This window comes from Grampus griseus (assembly GCF_964374135.1).
Source record: "Grampus griseus genome assembly, chromosome: 16".
In the NCBI taxonomy this organism is placed as follows: domain Eukaryota; kingdom Metazoa; phylum Chordata; class Mammalia; order Artiodactyla; family Delphinidae; genus Grampus; species Grampus griseus.
The window spans coordinates 27,980,848-28,002,499 of NC_139010.1; the positions used below are offsets into that span (position 1 = coordinate 27,980,848).

Consider the following 21,652-nt stretch of genomic DNA (forward strand, 5'->3'; position numbering starts at 1 on the left):
GGGCGGGGTTTCGAGATAAGGAGGAGGTGATGGGAGAGGGGGCGGGGCCTTCGAGAGCCGAAGGGGTGGGGCGAGCTCTGGAGCTTAAGTGAGGTGGGAGCGCGAAAATGGCAGCGGCTGAGGAGGAACCGAAGCCCAAAAAGCTGAAGGTGGAGGCGCCTCGAGCGTTGAGGTGAGCGCTACCTGACACAGGGTAGAGGGTGACTGTGCCTGCTGCTAACCCGGGACCACATGGGGTTGCGCGACCGAGGCGCCGGGTGGTATCCGCACCGCCAGCATGGGGCCAACACACGGGACCGGTTGCTCGGGTAGCTGCCCTCCTGGCTGCGACCCTTTGCCCGGCGCCCGCCCAGTTTGGCCGAGTCACCGCCGGCTCCGGAGACGCTCGGCCGCCCTTGGCCAATCAGAACGCCGGCCGGGGGTGCAGCGCCGTCTTTGGGCAGGCTGCGGGCGCCACGTGGGAGCCCGCTCGAGCTGAGCTGGTGCGACCAGTGAGGACCGGACCCGACCTGATCCGAGTCACTTGCGGCGACCTCCTCTTCCCGGCGGGATGTCGAGGAGAATGCCCAGCGACAGCTCTACCCTGGGGCAAAGACAGAATTCTTGGGAGTTTTCGTAAAGGTCGCGGAAGGGCGCCTTGACCTTCCTTTTCGTACGTACATCGAACCGAATGGTGTTATCTTTGGAGATCCTCTACCGGGGACCAAGACTCCCCCTCCGAGGCTTTGCGGAGGTGGCATTTGCCTGAACGGTTAGGAAAGCTTGATTTTTCTTTTTTTCTTTGCACTTTTGGCAGCAGTGGAGATAGTTCTGCACCTAACTTTTGTTTCACATATGATTTGATGTTGCAACTTTTACTTACAAAAAGTTATTGGTTAAAATATTACTTCCTAATAAGTATAAGGTGCAGTATGCGTATTCCTTGATGATTTTGAAATGTTCCTTGGAAGGCAAAGATTTTTGTATCTAAAAATAGACATCAAACTGATTTAAAACTGTTGGGACACTCCTGATCATACAAGGCAAATCTCATTTTTTCTAGCATTACCCTTCCTTACCTCTGAAAGAACGAATCTTTCATAATTGAAAAGAAAAGATCACTTAGCGGTTTGGTGGTGTGTTAACGCTGTTTTGAATGGATGGTGACCAAATCCCTGCCAGTGCCTTTAATGTATTCCTATTACTTTCAAAGGGTCAAAGGGTTAGTGTGCCTACCTTATATGAAGAAAATAAACTTTTTTTTTAAACGACTCAGGATGTTCCTTTTTCGTTTTAAGCTTTCAAACTGTAGACTAAAGCAAAGGCTTTTGAATCAGACCTACCTGGGTTCAAGGCATGTGCTTTCCCTGGTTGGCCCATTATTAGAGTATTTCCTTAAAAAGTACCTTCTTCACAAAGTTTCCTCTACCAAATTGGAAGACAGCTGCAACTTTCCCCTGCTATCCTACTAAACATACAACCCTTAGATTTTGTCATATGGTAATCTGTTTTCAAAGTGCTTTCCTATTTTACAGATGAGAAAATGGAAGCCCAAATGAAACAATTAGTTAAGGAACTGAAGTTTGAACATAGAGCATCTGGGTGCATGTTCATTGTTGTTTGACTTTACTGTGCCTACTTGTATACAACCACCCAAGATACGCTTCTCTTCGCCTATGCAGCCTTAAAAATAACGATAAATAATAATGTTTAATGTGTATTGTTTCAGCATTTTACCTTTTTTAACTCATTCAATCCCACAACACTACAAGGTAGACACTATAATTATATACATTTTAGCAAGGAGGAAACAGGTATAGAGAGGTTAAGTAACTTGATCAAGGTCAACTTTATTAACCTCACACAGTTTGTCCAAAAGCCCTAGTGAACTGTTCACTCAGCTTTTGTTTCTCTACTTTCCTGTCTGTTTTTTGTTTTGTTCTGTGGTTAGTGTACATAGCTTTTTACGTTGTTGCAATATATGGGTATATGATACATAATAATTCTTAAACAGGTGTAATGTTATTTTACATGTTATTAGTGTCTACGTAAAACTTGTAAAAGTCCTTAGGCAACTAAAACTCATTTTATAAAATATGTAGTTAGTACCACCTGTAGACATGAAGTCAGGATTAGACACCTGAGTACTGGGATAAATCTCTTCATTTTGTGTGAAGACCTTTTGGGATTGGCTGTTCCTACTTTCATTATATTAGTTTGGCTTTAAGGGTCTCAGTGTGGTAATACACTGAGTGGTTAGACTTCATGCATTATCTGTGATGACTTGCTTGACAGTTAAGGGGCTAGCTAACAGTTTTGGTTAACTTTTAAGAGAACGGCTTATAAAGTCTAAGCATGATTTAATGTGTAGAATCAGTTCCTAGGGAACAAATAAATTTATGATATAAATTTGTAGATGTCAAGAAAAGGATTTAGGGCTTTGTGAGAATTTCAGTTAGTTTTAGGGTAGTAGTTCTCAAGCAGGGGAAGTATTGCCCCCCCCCAAGGGACATTTGGCAATGTCTGGAGACATATTTGGCGGGGAGGGCTAATGGCACCAAGTGGGTGGAATTCAAGGATGCTGCTAAACATCCTACAATGCACAGGAATCCCCCTAAACCAAAGAATTAGCCACACAAAAGTGACAATAGTGTGAGGCTGGAAAAAACGGCTTCATGGAGAGCATCTGACAAGTCTAGCTTCCCTTTCTCAAATATCCATTATTTTTCTAGGCTTTTTAGGGTATAGCAGTTACTGAAGTTGCAAAGAAATAAGCTAGCTCTGTCATATTTTCACATTGGGTTGAGGAACATTAATTGAGTGCCATACGTTATACTAGGTGCTTTATTTATGCTATCTCATTTAATCTTCCCATCAACATGTGAAGTAGGAATAATGATCCTTGTGTTACAGATGATGTATTTAGGCCTGAAAGAAGTCAAGAAGCATTTTTGGGAACTGCTCCCTAGATAAAAATGTTCCATGATGATTACGTGTATTTGGGACCACTTAACTTTCTTTTCTCTCCTTTGGAAATATCATCCAAGTTAATTTCTTCAGCGGTCACCTCTAAAGAGGATAGAGTTCCTTCCAAGGCTTGTTGAGCACATGCCAAGCCTATTCTTTTAGTCAGTCTTTCAAATGCCTGCTATTTTAGGCATGGTGCTAAAAATTAGGTACATGGAGTGAGAGAGCTAAGACCCAGGTACCATCCTCTTGGTGGAAAATGAGTAGGGTTTGGGAAAATGATAACTGAGCATACCGAAAGATGACATACTGAAAGACGATGCTAACCAGATGTGAAGTAGGGTGTCTGGCTTATAGAAAAGTTTGTTTGGAGGTAGAAATGGCAGAGAGCTGCCTCTGTTGGGGTACTGAACACTTTCACTTGTGTGATCTTTCTACCTCTTGTCTGATCTTTCTACCTCTACATTTGTTTGGTCTGACTGAAGCAGAAGGTGTAGGAGGGTCCAGGCTTTGTACTGAACACTTTCACTTGTGTGATCTTTCTACCTCTACCTTCAGCTCTCAGACCCTAATTTTAACTGTCTGCTGAATATCTCCTTCTGAGTGTCTTGCTGACACTTCAAAGTCATATATATCGAACTAAATCCATCTGCTGTCCTAAATCTGCACCTTCTTCCATGGTCCCTACATCTGTTAACGGCACCACTAACTTCTCTTACTCCAAAGTTTGGAACCTTGATACTTGATTCATTTTCCCTCTGCGTATGGTTATCAAAGTTGGTCTTTTCTTCTTCAGTTATGTCTGATAAATTCCTTTTGTTTTCCATCCCTGCTGCCACAACTCAAGTTGAAACTTTATTTTGCTTAGACTTGGTGTTGGATTCTTAACCAGTCTCTCCACCTACAGGTTCAAGTTCTGCCTAATCTTCTTCAGGAGTAGCTCTACTTATTCATCATAGCAAATATTCATAAGCTCTGAAGTCGATGTTAGGAAGGGTTGAATCTGAAGAGCCCACATTGTAACTCTCTCTGATGTTTTAGCAATTACACATTGTTCTGGATCATGACTTCTAATTTTATATAATTTATATATATATAAATTATATATAATTTTAATCTCTATTAAAAAGAAAACAAACTGCACTTCTCCAATCAGCAAATGTTGAGCTTTTCTCAAATTATTGCTTCTTAACCATTTCACTTCCATGGACTCCTTTTAGTCTTTCCTTCTGTCTTTTACCTCTCACTAGGACCCTGTGTTTTAAAATTGTGTATTAAACCTAGGAATAAAAGTCTGTAAGTATTTTAGATGACCAAGCAACAGTTTTAGTAACCTCTTCATTTTATTTTTTTGGTCTTTATTTATTTTTTTAAAAAATACGTATTTATTGGAGTAAAATTGTTGTGTTAGTTTCTGCCATACAACAAAGTGAACCAGCTATATGTACACACATATCCCCATATCCCCTCCCTCTTGAGCCTCCCTCCCACCCTCCCTATCCCACCCCTCTAGGTGGTCACAGAGCACCTAGCTGATCTCCCTGTGCTATGCAGCAGCTTCCCACCAGCCATCCATTTTACATTTGGTAGTGTATATATGTCAGTGCTACTCTGTACATCCCAGCCTCCCCTTTCCCTGTGTCCTCAAGTCTGTTCTCAACGTCCAATCTCTTTAAAACACCTTTTTTTTTTTCTGTTTCAGGAAATTCTCCAGAAGATGATTTTTATAAACTGAGCGTACTGTTCCTGGAGTGGCCTGTTGTGAGGATTAAATGAGAAAAATGTATGCATACTAGAAAAGAGAAAGGATGATCAATTGTGCGTCCATAGTGTATTGCTCAGTGCCTGGTCCTTAGGAACTATTCAGTTAATGTTTGTTGGATAAATTATCAGCGCAGCATAGAGTGGGACTGGTAATCTTTACTTTTCTAGACCTTATGTTTTTAACAATGAAGCCTAAAATTGAGTTTGGCTCTTTTCGGGTGATATTGCATGTTGTTCACTTATATTTATAAATTTAATCCTTTAAGATTAAAACTTTGGTTTTGAAGGAAAATGAAAAACAGAAGTCTCCTGAGGTACTTTGTATGAATCCCTTAATAAGGTCCTTTCCCAGACATTATATACTAGGGCAGAGAGAGGGTGGTGAAAAGGCAGAGTCAGAGGAAAGCCTGCATGGATTGTCCTGGGTATCTAGAGGTAAACATGAAATGCCTGGAGCCCAGGGAAAGTGAGAAGGGTTTTTGGTAAAAAGACAGGCATTGAAACTATGTTTCTGGTTTTAGGTATAGGCCTAGACTGAATAACACTAAATAAACATTAAGCCAATATGCTACTTTCTACCAGGAATATGGCTCTACTTCCCTTCCATCGATTAAAATCCTGCCTGTATGCAAAATGATCAGAGTTAAGTGGGGAAAAAAATAAGAGAATTAAAATTCTGAAGAGTGTTCTGGTCAGGATGGAAGCCAGTAGAGCAGTGGTTAAGACCTTTGGTTGACTCTTGGTCCTTATTAGCTGGTAATCTTGGAAAGATTGTTTACTGGCCCCATGCCTCTGTTTTCTCATCTTTGAAATGGGTATAATAAAAATACCTACCTCAAAAGATTGTTGAGAGGATTTCATGAAAAAGTAAATATAAAATTGGCATATAGTATGTCTTCAGTAAAAGTTAGCTGTTGTTATTACGGTGCTCTTTATCCTGCTTTTAGCTCCCTACCCTGCTCCAAACACTGCAATTACAAATTTAAAAAGAAAAAGAGAAGATACAGGTGTACTCAAGAACAAGATAACCATCTCCAGGGACTGAAATGGAAAGCAAACATGCATTTAGATCCTGGGTTCAGGAGCAAGTGGAAATAACTTTGTGCAGGGGAACTGGAGTCAGATACCCTGGATGAAACTTGGAGCTGGGCTGGGGCTGGATGAAAAGAAGGCTGAAAGCCTCTATTCCTGGCTGTTGCTTTAAAAAGCTGTGGCTCTGAAGTGGTGACACAGAAGTGGCTGAGCTGCCACATGGCTCAGAGTTGGGAACTGTAATTTCTCCACTATTACCTGGTACAAGAGCACCGAACTTGTAGGTCATGGGCTCTGGAAGAGGGGTGGCTTACCTCAGAACCATTCGAAAAAGGAAGGGAAAGTCTGAGCCTGCACACAGATGAGGAAGACTATTACTTAGAAAATAACAAAACCACTAGGAGATAAACTCACTTAAAATCTAATAGAGCAATTTCAAAATGACTTTTAAGTATTTTAAATATGTTTAAAAAGATAAAAGAAGTAATAGTTATAAAAAAAGCATGTTATAAATACACAGTAGGTAAATGTGAAGTAAATGGCTATATAAAAGAAAAAATGGTGAAAAATTAAATTTTTAAAAGTTGGTTAAACTCTGGTCCAAACGTATTTAAAGCAAAAATTAGTGAGTTGGAAGATAGTACTGAGTAATTTACCCAGATGTAGCACAGAGAAATCAAGAAAACTCAAGAGAATATTTTATATATATATATATATATTTATATATATATATATATATATATATATATATATATTTATATATATATATATATATATATATATATATATATATATATAAACACATACATATATTGAGAGGCACCAACTAACATCTAACTGGGAGTTCCAAAAAGAGGAAAGAGTGTGAATGGTGGAGAGGCCTTGTTAGAAGAGATGATGGCTGAGAATTTTCCAGAATTTAAGAAAGATCAAAGTCCTCAGGTTGAGAGGATATTCCAGGTGCATATAAGTGATATCACACAGTATTTGTCTTTCTCTTTCTGACTTACTTCACTTAGTATGATAATCTCTGGGTCCATCCATGTACCTGAAAATGGCATTATTTCATTCTTTTTTTTATGGCTGAGTAATATTCCATTGTGTGTGTGTGTGTGTGTGTGTGTGTGTGTGTGTGTGTATCTATCTCACATCTTTATCTGTTCATCTCTCAATGAACATTTAGGTTGTTTCCATGGCTTGGCTGTTGTAAATGGTGCTGCTATGATCATGGGTGTGCATGTATCTTTTCAAATTATAGTTTTCTCTGGGTATATGCCCAGGAGTGGAATTGCTGGATCATATGGTAACTCTATTTTTAGTTTTTGGAGGAACCTCCATACTGTTCTCCATAGTGGCTGCACCAATTTACATTCGGATTGTGGGTTATTTTCTTTTCTTTCTTTCTTTCTTTTTTTTTGTATTTTCCAACTTTTCTACACTGAACATATATATTAGGACTCTTGATTTGAAGCTGGAGGAACTTGATGTGCATTAAATACATACTTTGGCCAAGTGTCTAAATATCATCATTACAGAATGGACCTCTGGGATACTAAATAAATCTGAAACTTTGTAAAACAAGTATTATGATTTTATTATAGGTTGTAATCTTTTCATCTGTATTTCTGAAATCCTAAAAGTTCTGAAAACTGGAAATTAAAAAAAAAGTTTGAGATGAATTAATTTGGCAGCAGAACTTGAACAGGTTTGAGGCCCCCTGTAGTATTTATTTGTCTGACACAAATGTGTATGTTTTGCTGTAGAAATATGTGTTTGTTGATGGCATGCTGAGTGAAACCTTCCTGGGCAGTTTATAAAACATATAGCACATCCAGTGCATTACCTTCCTAAAATTGACAAATTTCTAAATCCCATAAAATTCTGGCCTCAGAACATATCTTGCCCCAAGGATTCAATAATAGGATTGAGAGCCTTTCTAAAAATTTAAATATTCAGTTTTTAAAAGCTTGCTATTGTGCAGGAACAACAATTTCTCATCAGAATCACTTGCTAAAATTTTCCTGCAGTCCCCATTCTACATGTTGATGATACTAAATAGATGCTTATTTCAAAGGTCTTGTTTGGCTAGTTCTACCATAATACTGGTGCTGGTTATGTAACTGAGTTATTAGGCTTTTCTTTCTTTCAAATAGTAACTGACTAAGGTAATTAATACTAATTACTAAAAATACTAAGGTATTAGTCAGTTACTCTTCAATTTTTGGACTTCAAGATTTGGAAGGCTCATTTCACTGAAGTGGTCTCATGAACTGAAATTTCACATACTGCTTGAAGACGATACTTTTTGAATATTTTCCAAAGCAGATTTAAAGTTGTTGCCCTCACTTACATGTTTTATTTCTTATGTTTTTGTTTGTACTTGTTTGTACTTGTGCCCTCATATGATTTCTTTAAAAATGTATTCATCTAGGAAACAATAATTCGCTTTCAACGTAAGAACATCTGAGTTTCCATTTGCATTTTGGCTTTCATTGCATACATGCTGATTTCAGCATCTTCTGTAGAATAGAATAAGAAAATATGTACAGCAATTATATAAGAAACTCCTACCTTCTCAAGACACAGTTTGGTTACTGTATTAACAGGATCTCACAATTTTGTCAGCAAACCACATTTAGTTACTAATAAGCCCCGCTATTTTGCTATGTTAGCTGCAAATACAGGATTATAGGTATGAAGGTAGCTTATGTGATTACTGATCACTCACAAAATTAGAGGTTATCAGAAATGATATTGAAGTGGTTACTTGGCTTTTTGCCTTCTAGAGGCTGAGGCTGGACTTTGGTGTATCCCTAGTAGAACCATTAAGTTTCTAAGAGACTCAGTTGACTAAAAGAGCAGGAAGTCTAGCCAGATATGACTCATTCTAGGAGTGCATCTCTTGCCTCTATTGTCGTCTGGTATTGAATTCATTTCTCACACAGCCCATCTTAATGTAACAAGAAAGATGGCATTTTTCATCCCTAAGCCCAAAATCTCATGAGCCCAAAGGCAGAGACTTTCCACATCTATGTGTCAGTTTTGAGAATACTCTGATTAGTCCTGCCTGGGTTACATACCCACCATTGAATCAATTAGTGTATCAGAGGTGGGGATTTTGGCCAGCCTTGGATATACTCTCAGCCATTTTCCTGTGTGCAAGTGTGCGTGCTTGCATGCACACCAATGGTGTTTATATATGTGGGGGAGTGCATGGATGTTGAGGAGGATGCTCTAATCAACAGCTCCACCAGCACTTTGTAGGGTGTAAGAGGTGAGGTGGTATCATTCTCTTAGCAAGAGAAAAGTTCATTATAGCATATATAGAATATATTTATGAAAACCTCATTCCTCAAGGTCCAGCCAAAGTTTATCTTCCCTATAAAACTTTCCTAATCACCAAGCCTGGAAACAGCTCCTTCACTGGTTGGTTGTACTTTATACTTTGCATTATTGCAGTGCACAGTGTATGCATGTTTTATCTCGTCTAGTGCTACTTGAAGTAGGGAAACTTGTTGAATCACTCTTAATGCCTTATAACTAATTACTTCATTGCAACATAGGCTCTAAATTTTTATTCAGTGAATTAATTCTTAAACTCTAAAGATGTTTTAAGGTTATGTTTGTAGTACTCAGTGGCACAAAATGGATTCATGTTTTGGCTGTAAATTCTTATCTATTCATAAGAGTTGATAGATCTCTTACCTGAAAACATTTCATGGTTCTTGGACCTTTCTTTTTTATTGTTACATGGAGTGAGCTTGTGTGTGAAATAAATTCAATACTAGAGGACAGAGGCCAAGAGATGCACTCCTAGATTACATTTCTGTTCTTTCTGGTGACTATAGTGAGCCTTGACTATAATAATCATTTCGTGCATTTGTCCATGGGGAAAATTCCCTCAGAATAAATATATTACTCCTATATAAATAGTAACATTTTATTAAGGCCGTGTGGTCAGTGTTTTCTTTCTTAAAAAAAATGTAGTAGAATTGCTTATTTGGTGGAGAAATAAATTTTCTGAAAATGAATTTGCAAAGAAGAACGCAGTGACTTATCAGAATGATCAGTCTTTTCCCTATGGGTTAGCAGGTCCTTAATTAGTGAGCTTATTTGCATTTTAATTAGAACTCCAAAAGCACTGAAGGTTAGCAACATTGTTCTTAATTTCATAGCGTACTGTGTAACAGTGTACTATGTAACCAACAGGTAATACCGCAAAATGGTCTTTTTAAGAAATTTGTCTGTTGACTCATCCAAGAGGGGTCACTGGAAAACAAAATATAGCAAAAGAATCAAATTCAGATGTCTTAGGGTTCTCAAATTCCTTTAAGCTTGATGTAGCAAAATAGTTTTACTCTTTGAGCCCTTGAGCTGAAGTCTGGAAAGCCATGTTAAGTTTTTGAGTAAACAAATTGAAAAACAAGAAAATTATCTTAAAAAAACCAAACAGTTCAAATGTGTTGCCTTTGAAGTTAACCACATTAGAGATTTGAACATTTTCTTGTTTTATAGGCATGACTGAGGAAGTCTTGGGTTCCTCCTAAAATAGAGTTTTTTAGAAATTGTTTTTCCTATGCAGAGCTGAGACCGTAGCTGTCATTTTTAGTTCTTAGTTTTGGTGAAGATTAGAGCTGTTAAGCTGTAGAAGTGATGCAGATTTACACCCTTGGTTATGTCTCTGTTCTCACATACTCAAGATGAACTGATTATATTACATTTTAGCATGGGATAGCATGGTGATCCCATTCAAGTATACTGACAATTCTACTTTATCTTGTTTGTTTTACATAGCACTTGCTTATCCAAATGTACAGAGCTGGATTGTTTAGATTTGAAATATTATAATAAAACATAGTTATATTATTAAATTAAGTAGTACTAAATGTTTAGTATTAAAAAGTAGTATTTTAGTAAAAAATAGCTTGAAAAGTTTTTTTTTTTTTTTTTTGAAGGTGTGGGGGTTAGCTTCCTCTCTACATGGTAGGTTTGACTTCTTTGGGTATATTCATCCCTCAGTTTGAATATTGTAAAGATGCTCTGTAGAGAAATATATAAATTTCTAGACTTACACTCACAAATCCTTAGAAATGGGAGCAATGTTAAGTTATCTTTGCCCAGCCTTCTGCATTAGACAGGAATCCCTTCGTTAGTACCCCTCTTCCCCTATTTGTGTAGCATTCCTCCCCTAGATTCAGCACAAATAAGGGAAAGGAGTACATTTTTTCACTAATGGAAAACACACACACACACACACACACGCACACACGAGACCTTCGATCTCACTTCTATGTGAAGCTTGAATAAACTACATTCCTTAGAAAACTTGTTAGTATCCTGTAGCTATCAAGTCAGATTCAGAGCTCTTTAAATGTAAATGATTTCTTGTTGGTCAAGATATTTCTTCTTTATACCCATAAAACAGGTTAAAGCAGGCTTTCCTAGCCTTTCCCTTTTAGAAGCTACTTTGGTATTTCCAAAGACTGCTTGGGAATGCAGGTGGGAGCAGGAATGGGAGGAGATGGCTAGGTGTGCAAATCCTGAGGTAGGATCTTCTGTAGCTGAAGTTTCCAACAAATGGTGCTGAAGTGTGAAAACAACAGCAAATCTCAGTATTAGCCAGATGTGGCTTTGAAATGGTAATTTACAATTTCATGTGATTTTTGAAAACTCTGAACATGTTTTAGACTCTTGAGATTGTTGGTGCCTGAGGAGGTACTTAAAATCAAAGTCTGATATTTACATGGTTGTGTTGAGAGAATTGAAGCCCAGTGAAGTTAAATGTCAGTCAGGTAACAGCTAGTAAGTATCTGAGGTGAAATTTGATCCGAAGTCATAACTTGTCATTGTCTTACTTTCTAGAACAAGAAATGAAGTTTAATTTTTTTTTTAAAGATAAAAATAACATATTTAGGACTTCCCTGGTGGTCCAGTGGTTAGGACTCCATGCTCCGAATGCAGGGGGCCTGGGTTCGATCCTTGGTCAGGGAACTATATCCCACATGCTACAACTAAGACCTGGCACAGCCAAATAAATAAATAAATGTTAAAAACAAACAAACAACATATTAAAGAATATGTCAAGCACTTTTACCTTTTCTTACAGGTCCTCACAAGGCCACCAGGTAACTGCCTTCATCTGAGGAAATAGACCCAGAGAAGTTAAGCATCCCTAAGTACTAAGCTCTCACTCTACACTCAGGACATCTGATTCACGTTTCTTGCTGTTTGTATTACACTATGAAGACACAAATTGAGAACGTGTCAAAGTGAATTCTGTATGTGCCAGATAAGCACACTATTTAAAGAAATTCTGTGGTGATGTGTTTAGTGTTTAGTAACCTTGTTTAGATTTTTGTCTTTCAAGTTCTCTTATTCACACATGTAGGTACCCCCTCCCCCACCACCACCAAGAATAAATATCCCCTCGTGGGATATACTTAATTGTATGCTTTGTAATGGATTAACTCATTGAGCTTCAGTTTTGAGCAGGTTGTGTTTTCCGTTAAAAGCCTTGGGCAAACCAATTTTGCTTATGTTTAAGAGTTAAAATGTTCCAGTTAAAAGAACAATTTGTGGTAAGTTTTTATTTACTTTAGAGATTTTGCAATTTTCCCTGATATTGATAATTTGAATCTTATGACTTAGCATTATTAATTATTATAATTATATGGGATAACCATTACTGTTCACAGAGTTTAATATGCTCAAGATTATACAATAAGTGGCAGAGATAGGATTCAAACCTGAATCTGATTTATTTTTAGTGATTAGCTCAAATATTCAGGTATTGTATAAACAATAGAACAGGAATCAACAGTGATTTGTGTGATCAAAAAAAAAAAGCAAGCCCTTTCTTTGCTTCAAAAAATACTCCTGTGTTATATACGAAACAATTACTAGTAATCTGCTAAAAAGCTGTTAATCTTTTAATATTATTAATTCAAATGTTATGAAAATGTTCTACCAGATCTGAGATGGCAGTGATGAGAATTCTGTTTCATTAAAAATGACCTACAGCTACAATTAGTCTTGGACCTCATACCAAAAAAAAAAAGCAACAGTTTTAAAGAAATGATAAAATGTTCAGTTAGCCTACTTTTAAGAATATGACTATAACATTTCATTAAGTTCAACTAATATTTAAAAACCTCAGTTTTATAATGCTTGATAACCAGAGGAAAAAGGAAGTAGGGATAGGAAAATACAGATCTGTGAAAAGAAGGGGGGAAGTAAAGGGAAGTGATAAAAAAGGAAAAGGCTCATTCCTCTTAGCTATTTCTGATTTCTACATAACTTCCAACATCAGACATCTCTGCTTTTCAACTTTTCACTCAGCTCTGAGGTGTGTATGTGAGTTTGTGAGAAGCTTCTTATTATGAACCTGTGGGCTGTTAGTGTGGGGCAAGGAAAAAGAGCTTTGTATTAGGAATCAGAACACCTGGGTCCTATTAAGGTTTCTGTCTAGATTTGTGTGAAATGAGTCGTACAGATTAAAATGCTTTTCAAACTAGATCATGAATCAATTTGGGTATAGAAAAAGTGGTATTTTATAAAAGGAAAATAGGAAAGGTCAATGCATTGAATATGGTAAGGGTAAGTATTGCTTTGTGAAACGTTTCCATTATGTATATTTATGGAGTATTAGTTGCAATGCAAAATATATTTTTCACAATGAGTTTGGTTTTCTGTCCTAAAATTTAGTGGCTTAAAAGAACAGCCATTTTACTAGAGTTCATGGTTTTGTGGGTCAGGAGTAGCTGGTTGATTCTTCTGCTCCATGTGCTATTGACTAGGATCACTTGGAGGTATTTAGCTGATAACAGGTCTGGTGTGGAGGGTACAAGTTGTCTTTACTCATTTGCCTGGTGTTTTGGTAGTGGTGGCTGGCAATCTTGGCTTAGCTGGGTTCCTCTCTTTCTCTGTGTGGCTTGAGGGCCTCTCCATGTGGTTTCCTCAACCTGGTAGTTGGACCTCTTAGATGGCAGCTCAGAGACCAAGGCAGGAGCTGGCAGTCCTTTAAGGCTAGCCTGGAATCTGGTCAAAGGAGTCATAGTTTAGCCCAGATTTAAGGGGAGGGGACATAGACTCTTGTCTCCAAGAAACTGTGGCCATTTTTAATCTGCCACAATTATTGTAAAATAATTTTGAAAACCGTGACTGAATTTATCCAACCTTTTAATTCTGTTATTGCCCTTTGAAAGATGATTAATTTCAATAGTCTACTCCCCTGCACCCCGCCACAGGTACCCCTAACATTGGAAAATGTGTCAATTTTTGATTTCAAAGTGCAGAGTTTAATTTAAATATGTGTAGTATTTTTCCATGGAACTGTGAGTTTTAGGTTTTGTAGAAATAATTTAAGGTCTAAAAATTTCTGTGGAGTCTTAAGATAAGTTTGCTACCTAACACTACCTAAAAACTCTATTTGACATTGAGTAAGAATTGCCTTCTTACAATGCCTGAAGATTACATTTGGATTTAATTACTTCTTCCCTTCACATTACAGGCAGTCTGAAGCTGTTATGTTTTTTTTTTTTTTTTTGGCTGCGTTGGGCCCTCGTTGCGGTGCGCGGGCTTCTCATTGCAGTGGCTTCTCTTATTGCGGAGCATGGCGCGTGGGCTTCAGTAGTTGTGGCGCATGGGCTTAGTTGCTCCGCAGCATGTGGAATCTTCCCAGACCAGGGCTCGAACCCGTGTCCCCTGCATTGGCAGGCGGATTCTTAACCACTGCGCCACCAGGGAAGCCTGAAGCTGTTATGTTTTTGTTGAAATCTGAAAAAGTGAGAAATCTGCTCCCACCAACCCCCATTCTACCCCTCAGTAAAGAAAACAAAACTATTAAACGTTTTTGTTAAAAACCTACAAGTTGTTATCACAAGGAAAAATCTTTGTAACTATTTATGGTTATGGATGTTAACTAGACTTACTGTGATGATCATTTTGCAATATATACAAATACTGAATCATTACGTCTTACATCTGAAGCTAATATAATGTTACATGTCAATCATACCTCAAAAGAAAGCATTAATTCTTGTAAAATGCAGGTTTTGTGGTGTACTGTATCTTTAGGTGACAGAGTGGTTTCCAGAAGAGGACTGTTCCCTGTGACAGAGCTGTAGGGATTTGTGGAAATGTCCATGTCAGAATATCTGCCCATATTTGGAATATTAATAGCACTTTCTTAAGATATAAGCAAAAGGATTTATCTTCTCATACCCTTGGCTATTTAGAATCCCAGATGTTGAAGCAGTGTTTGGGTGTAACCCCTGGCTTTTGGGGAATGGGTTGGGCTGGTTGTTTGACCAGTTATGCTGCAGAGTCATTCTTCTTTGCCTCTGTCTGCAGAAAAATGTCCTGTTTTTCAGATAAACCACATTCATCTTAAATGCTCCTCCACCCCAGGCTCTTTTTTTCCCACCGAGGAAGACATGATGGTGGTCAAGATTTCCTTCAAAGTAATTAAGGAGGAGAATGTGAAAAATGGTAAGAGCTTTAGAATGAAATTCTGTGGGTTTAGATGCCAGTATTTAAAAATAACTATTTAAACCCACCCCCAAATGAAATGGGAGAACTTATGTGTATTTTAAACTTATAAACAGGCATATGAGGATAAATGGTTTATAAGTTATAGATGCTTAGTTACACCAAAATATCAATTTTTGGAATAATATTATATATACATACATACCTATGTACATACTTTGTGTATGTGAACATATATCAAACCCTGATATTGGTAGTCCCATCACATTGCATTTCTTTCTTTTTTTTTTTTTTTTGCGGTACGCGGCCTCTCACTGTTGTGGCCTCTCCCCGTTGCGGAGCACAGGCTCCGGACGCGCAGGCTCAGCGGCCATGGCTCACGGGCTTAGCCGCTCTGCGGCATGTGGGATCTTCCCGGACCGGGGCACGAACCTGTGTCCCCTGCATCGGCAGGCGGACTCTCAACCACTGCGCCACCAGGGAAGCCCCACACTGCATTTCTTGATGAACTTATATAACTATTGAGGCAATAAAAAAAATTTGTTCTTAACGTTTCCCGTACCTGATTCTCTCATATATGTAATGAATCATTAGAAAATCTGCACGATGACCCACCCCAAAAGCTAATGATCCTTCCCCTTTAACTTGAGATTACATGATCACATTAAGTAACCACTGGGTCAAGTGATCTCCATTGAAAGCACTCCAAGGAATGCTATGGTATATATACTATATTTATGTATATAATTTTAATTCTACTTGACTGTTGTGCTGCATAAGGAAAGACACTTCAAAGATTACATTTTTCCCAATACAACAGTTTTGGTGGGCTCTTTGCACTTCTCTCCATCCCAGGTTTCCCAGTAACACTGAGACTACTATCACTACCACCTCCACCACCATCACCACTGTATAAACTTCCAAGTCTTTCAATTTTAAATATCTAGTTATTGCAGAAAAGCAGTCTACCCTATTTCCACAAGGAGGGGTTTCACTCTAAATATTTCACTATTTTTCTCTGCACCCTGAAATCCAATTTCAGGTCAGTCTTTAGGCAGATGAGAGCCAGTGCCAGTCTGTGTCCTGTCCCACAGACTGTGAGAGAAGGTGGCCCTCTGCCCATGTAGTAGGGTGGAAGATAGGACCTTCAAATCTAGGTCAGTCCTCATCAGTGGAGACTATGAAATTGCTGGTTCCTATTATTAGGATACTCTGTTAGACAGAAAAAAAAACATTGAATAAAAGAAAACTTTATAAACCAGTTCCATCATTTCTAAAGCAACCCATTAGAAATTTCTATTTCTTAGGACTCTTTTTGGATAAAACTGCATGTTTAATTTGAGACTACATTTATTTTTACTCTTATATAGTAGAACATGATAGGCACTAGGGGTTAGAGGATATACCCAAGGACTAATATAAGTTAAAAAAAATTATTTTTTTTTTACAGTGGAACCTTTTGTGGACATTTGTGGTTTCAATTTATGAGTCTTGAAAGATCTTGATAAGAAATAATTTGTAATTTTACTAAAGCCTAAATTTGATTTGCACAAAGTGAATGGCTGGGGTGGGAGATTTACTTAGTTTTATAGTAAATTTAACCACTTGCTATTAATTGTGTGCCCCTAAATTCTTGCAGAGTAAAAAAGATGTTTTTCTTTGTCAACAATCAGTCTTGTGATTTTGACAGAAATGAAATTGTGGTTGAAATTTTTAAAAATGAAGAGGTCTAAGAAATGATTCTTGGTGGCAATTAGGAGTCTTGGCTAAATTAAAGACAAAAACGGCAGATTCATTGGCTGCTCAGATTTAATCTATGAATAAGCACATATGGAAATAAAGGAAGCAATTTCTGAAAGTATTTCATATGATGCTCCGGCTAGTAAGAAAGCTGTTACCGGACTACTACATCTTACGGGTGGAAGTCATAGTGTGGTGTTCTGAAATTTGGGTGTTTATAAAAGTCTCAGACTTATGTCAGTCTGTCTTGGGTTTACTTTGGTAACACTGTACAGTGTTAATTAGCCCCAGTTCTGGAGTCAGGCTACCAGAGTTTGGATTTCTGTTCTGTAACGTGTGACTTTCAGCAAATTATTTAACCTCTTTGAGCTTCAATTTCTTCAAATGTAAAATGGTGATAATAAAAAATCTTCTGATAAGGTTTTTGTAAATTCAAATAAGGTAGTACTTGAAACATATATAGCATGGTGTCTGGCACATATTAAACACTCATTAAGTTTTACATGTTATTTTAATTATATACATATTTAGTGGCTGCTGGCAGGTGACTGCTAAGGTAGAATGGTTGCCCTCTTAGGGTGTTGTTCAAATGAAACTGCATATACAATTCTGGACAACTATTTTTAGTCTATTAATAGAAAACAGTAGGCACTACAGAGTAAGGAAGACTAGAAAGAAAAATCTGTTTCCCAAGTCTTTATCTCTATCCCCGACCTCCCCTGGAACTTGTCCTTTGAACTTCTTTCTTGTCTTTCCCTTTTATCTCAGTAACAGCAGCGCCATTTACTCAATTTAGTCCAAAGTTACCCAATTTAGTCTAAAATCTAGGAGTTACTCTTGACTCCTTTATTTTCCTTAGTCCCCCATATTCCTGTCATTCTATTGGATTGGCCAAAAAGTTCCTTCGGTTTTTAAGTAAAAAAAGACACACTTTCCATTTTCACCAAGAACGTTATTGAACAATGTATTCCCCATTTTGTTCCACTACCTTCTGCCATATTTCATGCAACTTCATAATGCCATCTTCCCAAAACTTTTTATCTTTTTGAGCAAAAAACCGTTCCAGGTACCTTTTACAGTCTTCCAGGGAATTGAAATTTTTTCCATTAAGAATTTTGTAAAGACCGAAATAGATGGAAATCTGAAGGTGCAATGTCTCGTGAATACGGCAGATGAATCAGAACTTCCCAGCCAAGCTGTTACGGTTTTTGCCTGGTCATCAAAGAAACATGTGGTCTTGTGTTATCCTGATGGAAGATTATGTGTTTTCTGTTGACTAATTCCAGACCATTTTCGTTGAGTGCTGCTTTCAGTTGGTCTAATTGTGGGTGGTACTTGTTGAAATTAATCGCTTGGTTTTCCAGAAGGAGCATATAATAGAGGACTCCCTTCCAATCCCACCATATACACATCGCCTTCTTTTGATGAAGACCGGCCTTTGGTGTGGTTGGTGGTGCTTCATTTCGCTTGCCCCGTGATCGCTTCCATTCCACATTATTGTACAGTATCCACTTTTCATCACCTGTCCGAATTTGTTTTAAAAACGGAATGTTTTTGTTATGTTTAGGTAGAGAATCGCATGTGGAAATACGGTCAAGAAGGTTTTTTTTGCTTAACTTATGTAGAACCCAAACATCAAAGCGATTAACATAACCAAGCTGGTGCAAATGATTTTCAACACTTGATTTGGATATTTTGAGTATGTCAGCTATCTCCTGTGTGGTATAATGTCGATGGTTCTCAATTAATGTCTTGATTTGATCGCTATCAACTTCAGCTGTTCTACCCAACCGTGGAGCATCGTCCACGAGAAATCTCCAGCACGAAACTTCGCAAACCACTTTTGACACATTCGATCAGTCACAGTACCTTCTCCATACACTGCACAAATCTTTCAGTTGCGTTTTTACCTTTCTTGAAATAATAAAGCATAATATGCTGAAAATGTTGCTTTCTTTCTTCCAACTTCAATATTAAAATGGCTACACAAAAATTCACCAATTTTGATACTTTTTTTTTTAATGCACTCTGATATGACAGCTGTCACAATACAATCTAACAAAATTGTTTCGAATGAAGTTAAAGACAACTAAGGGCTACTAGAGCCATCTTATGGAAAAAACCGAAAGAACCTTTTGGCCAACCCAATACCTCCAAAATGTCCATTTACTTCTTTCTATGTCCACCACTATCTTCATTGTTCAAACCACAATTATTTGTCATCTTTATTACTGTAATAGGCTTTTAATTTAGTCTTTCTGCTTTCATGCTCCTTTGATCCATTCTCTACACTATAACCAGGTTGATCTTTTAAGACAAAATCAGATCACGTCATTCCTCTGTTTAAAACTTAATTACAGTGGCTTCCTGTCTTGCTTATAACAAAGTCTAAACTTCTTAGGCTCATCAAAACTAAGACGTTCTGCTTCTTTCTCTAACCACAACCTTTTGTCCCTCCCCTTTTTTTCACACTGGGCTTCCAGTTATTTTAGTGCTGTCTGTCTGTCTGGAAACCCTTCCCCCACCTTGCTCTTCCTTGTCATTCAGTTTTCTACTGGAGATCTTCCCTGACTACCCACTCTAAAGGAGCCTTTCTCTGTGTTATCCGCTGGGCTTAATTCTCTGCATAGCACTTAACGATCATTTAATGTTCTTGTTTATTTGATTATTTATCTATATCTCCTCACTAGAATATCAGTTCTATAAGGGCAGTACATGTTCTTGGTCATTGCTGAATCTCCAGTGTATTGAGTAGGAGAGAAGATCTCAATAAATATTTGTTGAGTTAATGAGTGATTGATTCCTTTTTTTTTTTTTCTTTTGGCTGCACGGCAGCTTGTGGAATCTTAGTTCCCCGACCAGGGACTGAATCCGTGCCCTCAGCAGTCAAAGCGTGGAGTCCTAACCACTGGACTGCTAGGGAATTCCCAAGTGATTGATTCCTAAAAGCTTTTTTGTGAAGTACCGGATTTATGGTAAAATAAAAACAAGAAAAATCTTTTATATAGAAAATATATTTCATAAGGTTACCAGCAATACTTCGGGTAGCGCTGTTTATTCTGTGATGTCCTTTTTACATTTTTATGTTAAAATGCCCTTTTGTGAAATGATAGTGATATATTCAATTATATAGTTTCAAAATATATTCTTGGCAGCATAAATAATTGGGAAGCACTGTTGTCCCATACTTCTATTTTTTTATTTTATTTTTTAAAGAATCAATTGTTTATTTATTTATTTTTTTGGTTGCATTGGGTCTTCGTTGCTGCATGCCAGCTTCCTCTAGTTGCCGCGAGTGGGGGCTATTCTTCGTTGCAGTGCATGGGCTTCTCACTGCAGTGGCTTCTCTTGTTGCGGAACACGGGCTCTAGGCACGCGGGCTTCAGTAGTTGTGGCACGCGGGCTCAGTTGTGGCTCGCGGGCTCTAGAGCACAGGCTCAGTAGTTGTGGCACATAGGCTTAGTTGCTCCGCAGCATGTGGGATCTTCCCCGACCAGGGCTCGAACCCATTTCCCCTGCATTGGCAGGTGGATTCTTAACCACTGCACCACCAGGGAAGTCCCTGTCCTATACTTTTAGATTGGAAATTTTCTTTGACTTTTAAAGATTTGTGGTTCACTGAAAATATAGAAGCACTGTGTAGGTGTTCTTGGGAGGGAGTTTTGCTAAGAATTCTTAGTAAGTAAAGTTCAGTCAATCAAATGTTATTATATTCTTCAAATTCTCCTGGGAAATAAATTGTCAGGTTCCATTTAAAGATTATATTGTTTGAATATGTCACGTTAAAGTGAAATGTGACATGAGAATCTATCGATAATAATTAAAAGGAAATAAAAATAGTGAACCTCTTTTAATATTTTTTTGGGTAATACATTTAGCAATGTTTCTTTGAATAACTTTGTCCATAATGAAAACTAAGTAAAATTGCGAGTATTTTATTTTCATTAAAACTGATCAACTCTTAAAAAAGCAACCCAATTTGTATTGTCACAAGCGGACAGTTTTTTTCTTCCACTGTCCATTAAGAACTGAAACGGACCTGAGATATCACCTGTAACAAACTACCTGGTGTTTCAGATAAGGAAACTGACGGTCAAAGGACATACATTTTTTTGGTAGGCCTAGGATTAGAATTCCCATCTCTTTATTCTCCGGCTCCTGAACTTTACTCTGTGGCACTAATTATTTTAGGGAGACAAGTCTTAAGAAATTTCTCTTTTTGGAATATGGTATAGATTGCTTTAAAATCTTATTTTATCAGTATTTTCTTTTCTTTTTTTAAATATTTATTTTGTTGCACCGGATCTTAGTTGTGGCAGTGGACTCCCCAGTTGCAGCATGTGAACTCTTAGCTGTGGCATGCATGTGACATCTAATTCCCCGACCAGGGCTTGAACCCTGGCCCCCTGCATTGGGAGTCTTAACCACTGTGCCACCAGGAAAGTCCCAGTATTTTCATTCATATGAAATGAGGAGATGTATTTTTAAGTAACATGCAGGGAAGATATTCCACATTCAATCTTGTGACAGCTGGCTTCTTAAAGGCTGTGCAAAGCTCTAAAAGTGGTACTTATGCTTTTAATTTTTGTCAAGTTAAGATTTAAAATTAAACAAGAAAATCATAGACATTTTATTTTTGTTATTCCTGTATTAAAGAATCTTTACACATGAAAAGATGAGA

The 21,652-nt window shown here is 37.7% G+C and overlaps 1 protein-coding gene across 6 annotated transcripts in view; it reads left to right on the forward strand.

Moving 5' to 3' along the window:
• The first annotated feature begins 55 nt into the window (after window positions 1-55).
• Window positions 56-21,652, forward strand: part of ADK (adenosine kinase) — a 486,537-nt gene continuing 464,940 nt past the window's right edge. For 3 of the 6 annotated variants that reach the window (XR_014297905.1, XM_082674080.1, XM_082674085.1), the window contains exon 1: window positions 76-172. Coding sequence is in view for 5 of the 6 variants with exons in the window: in XM_082674080.1 (XP_082530206.1) it covers window positions 108-172 (65 nt within the window). In the remaining variant the exon portion in view is untranslated. Of the gene's footprint in view, window positions 173-395; window positions 752-4,648; window positions 4,730-21,652 lie in introns of those variants that run through there. The other 3 variants (XM_082674082.1, XM_082674083.1, XM_082674084.1) reach the window with 3 other exon arrangements.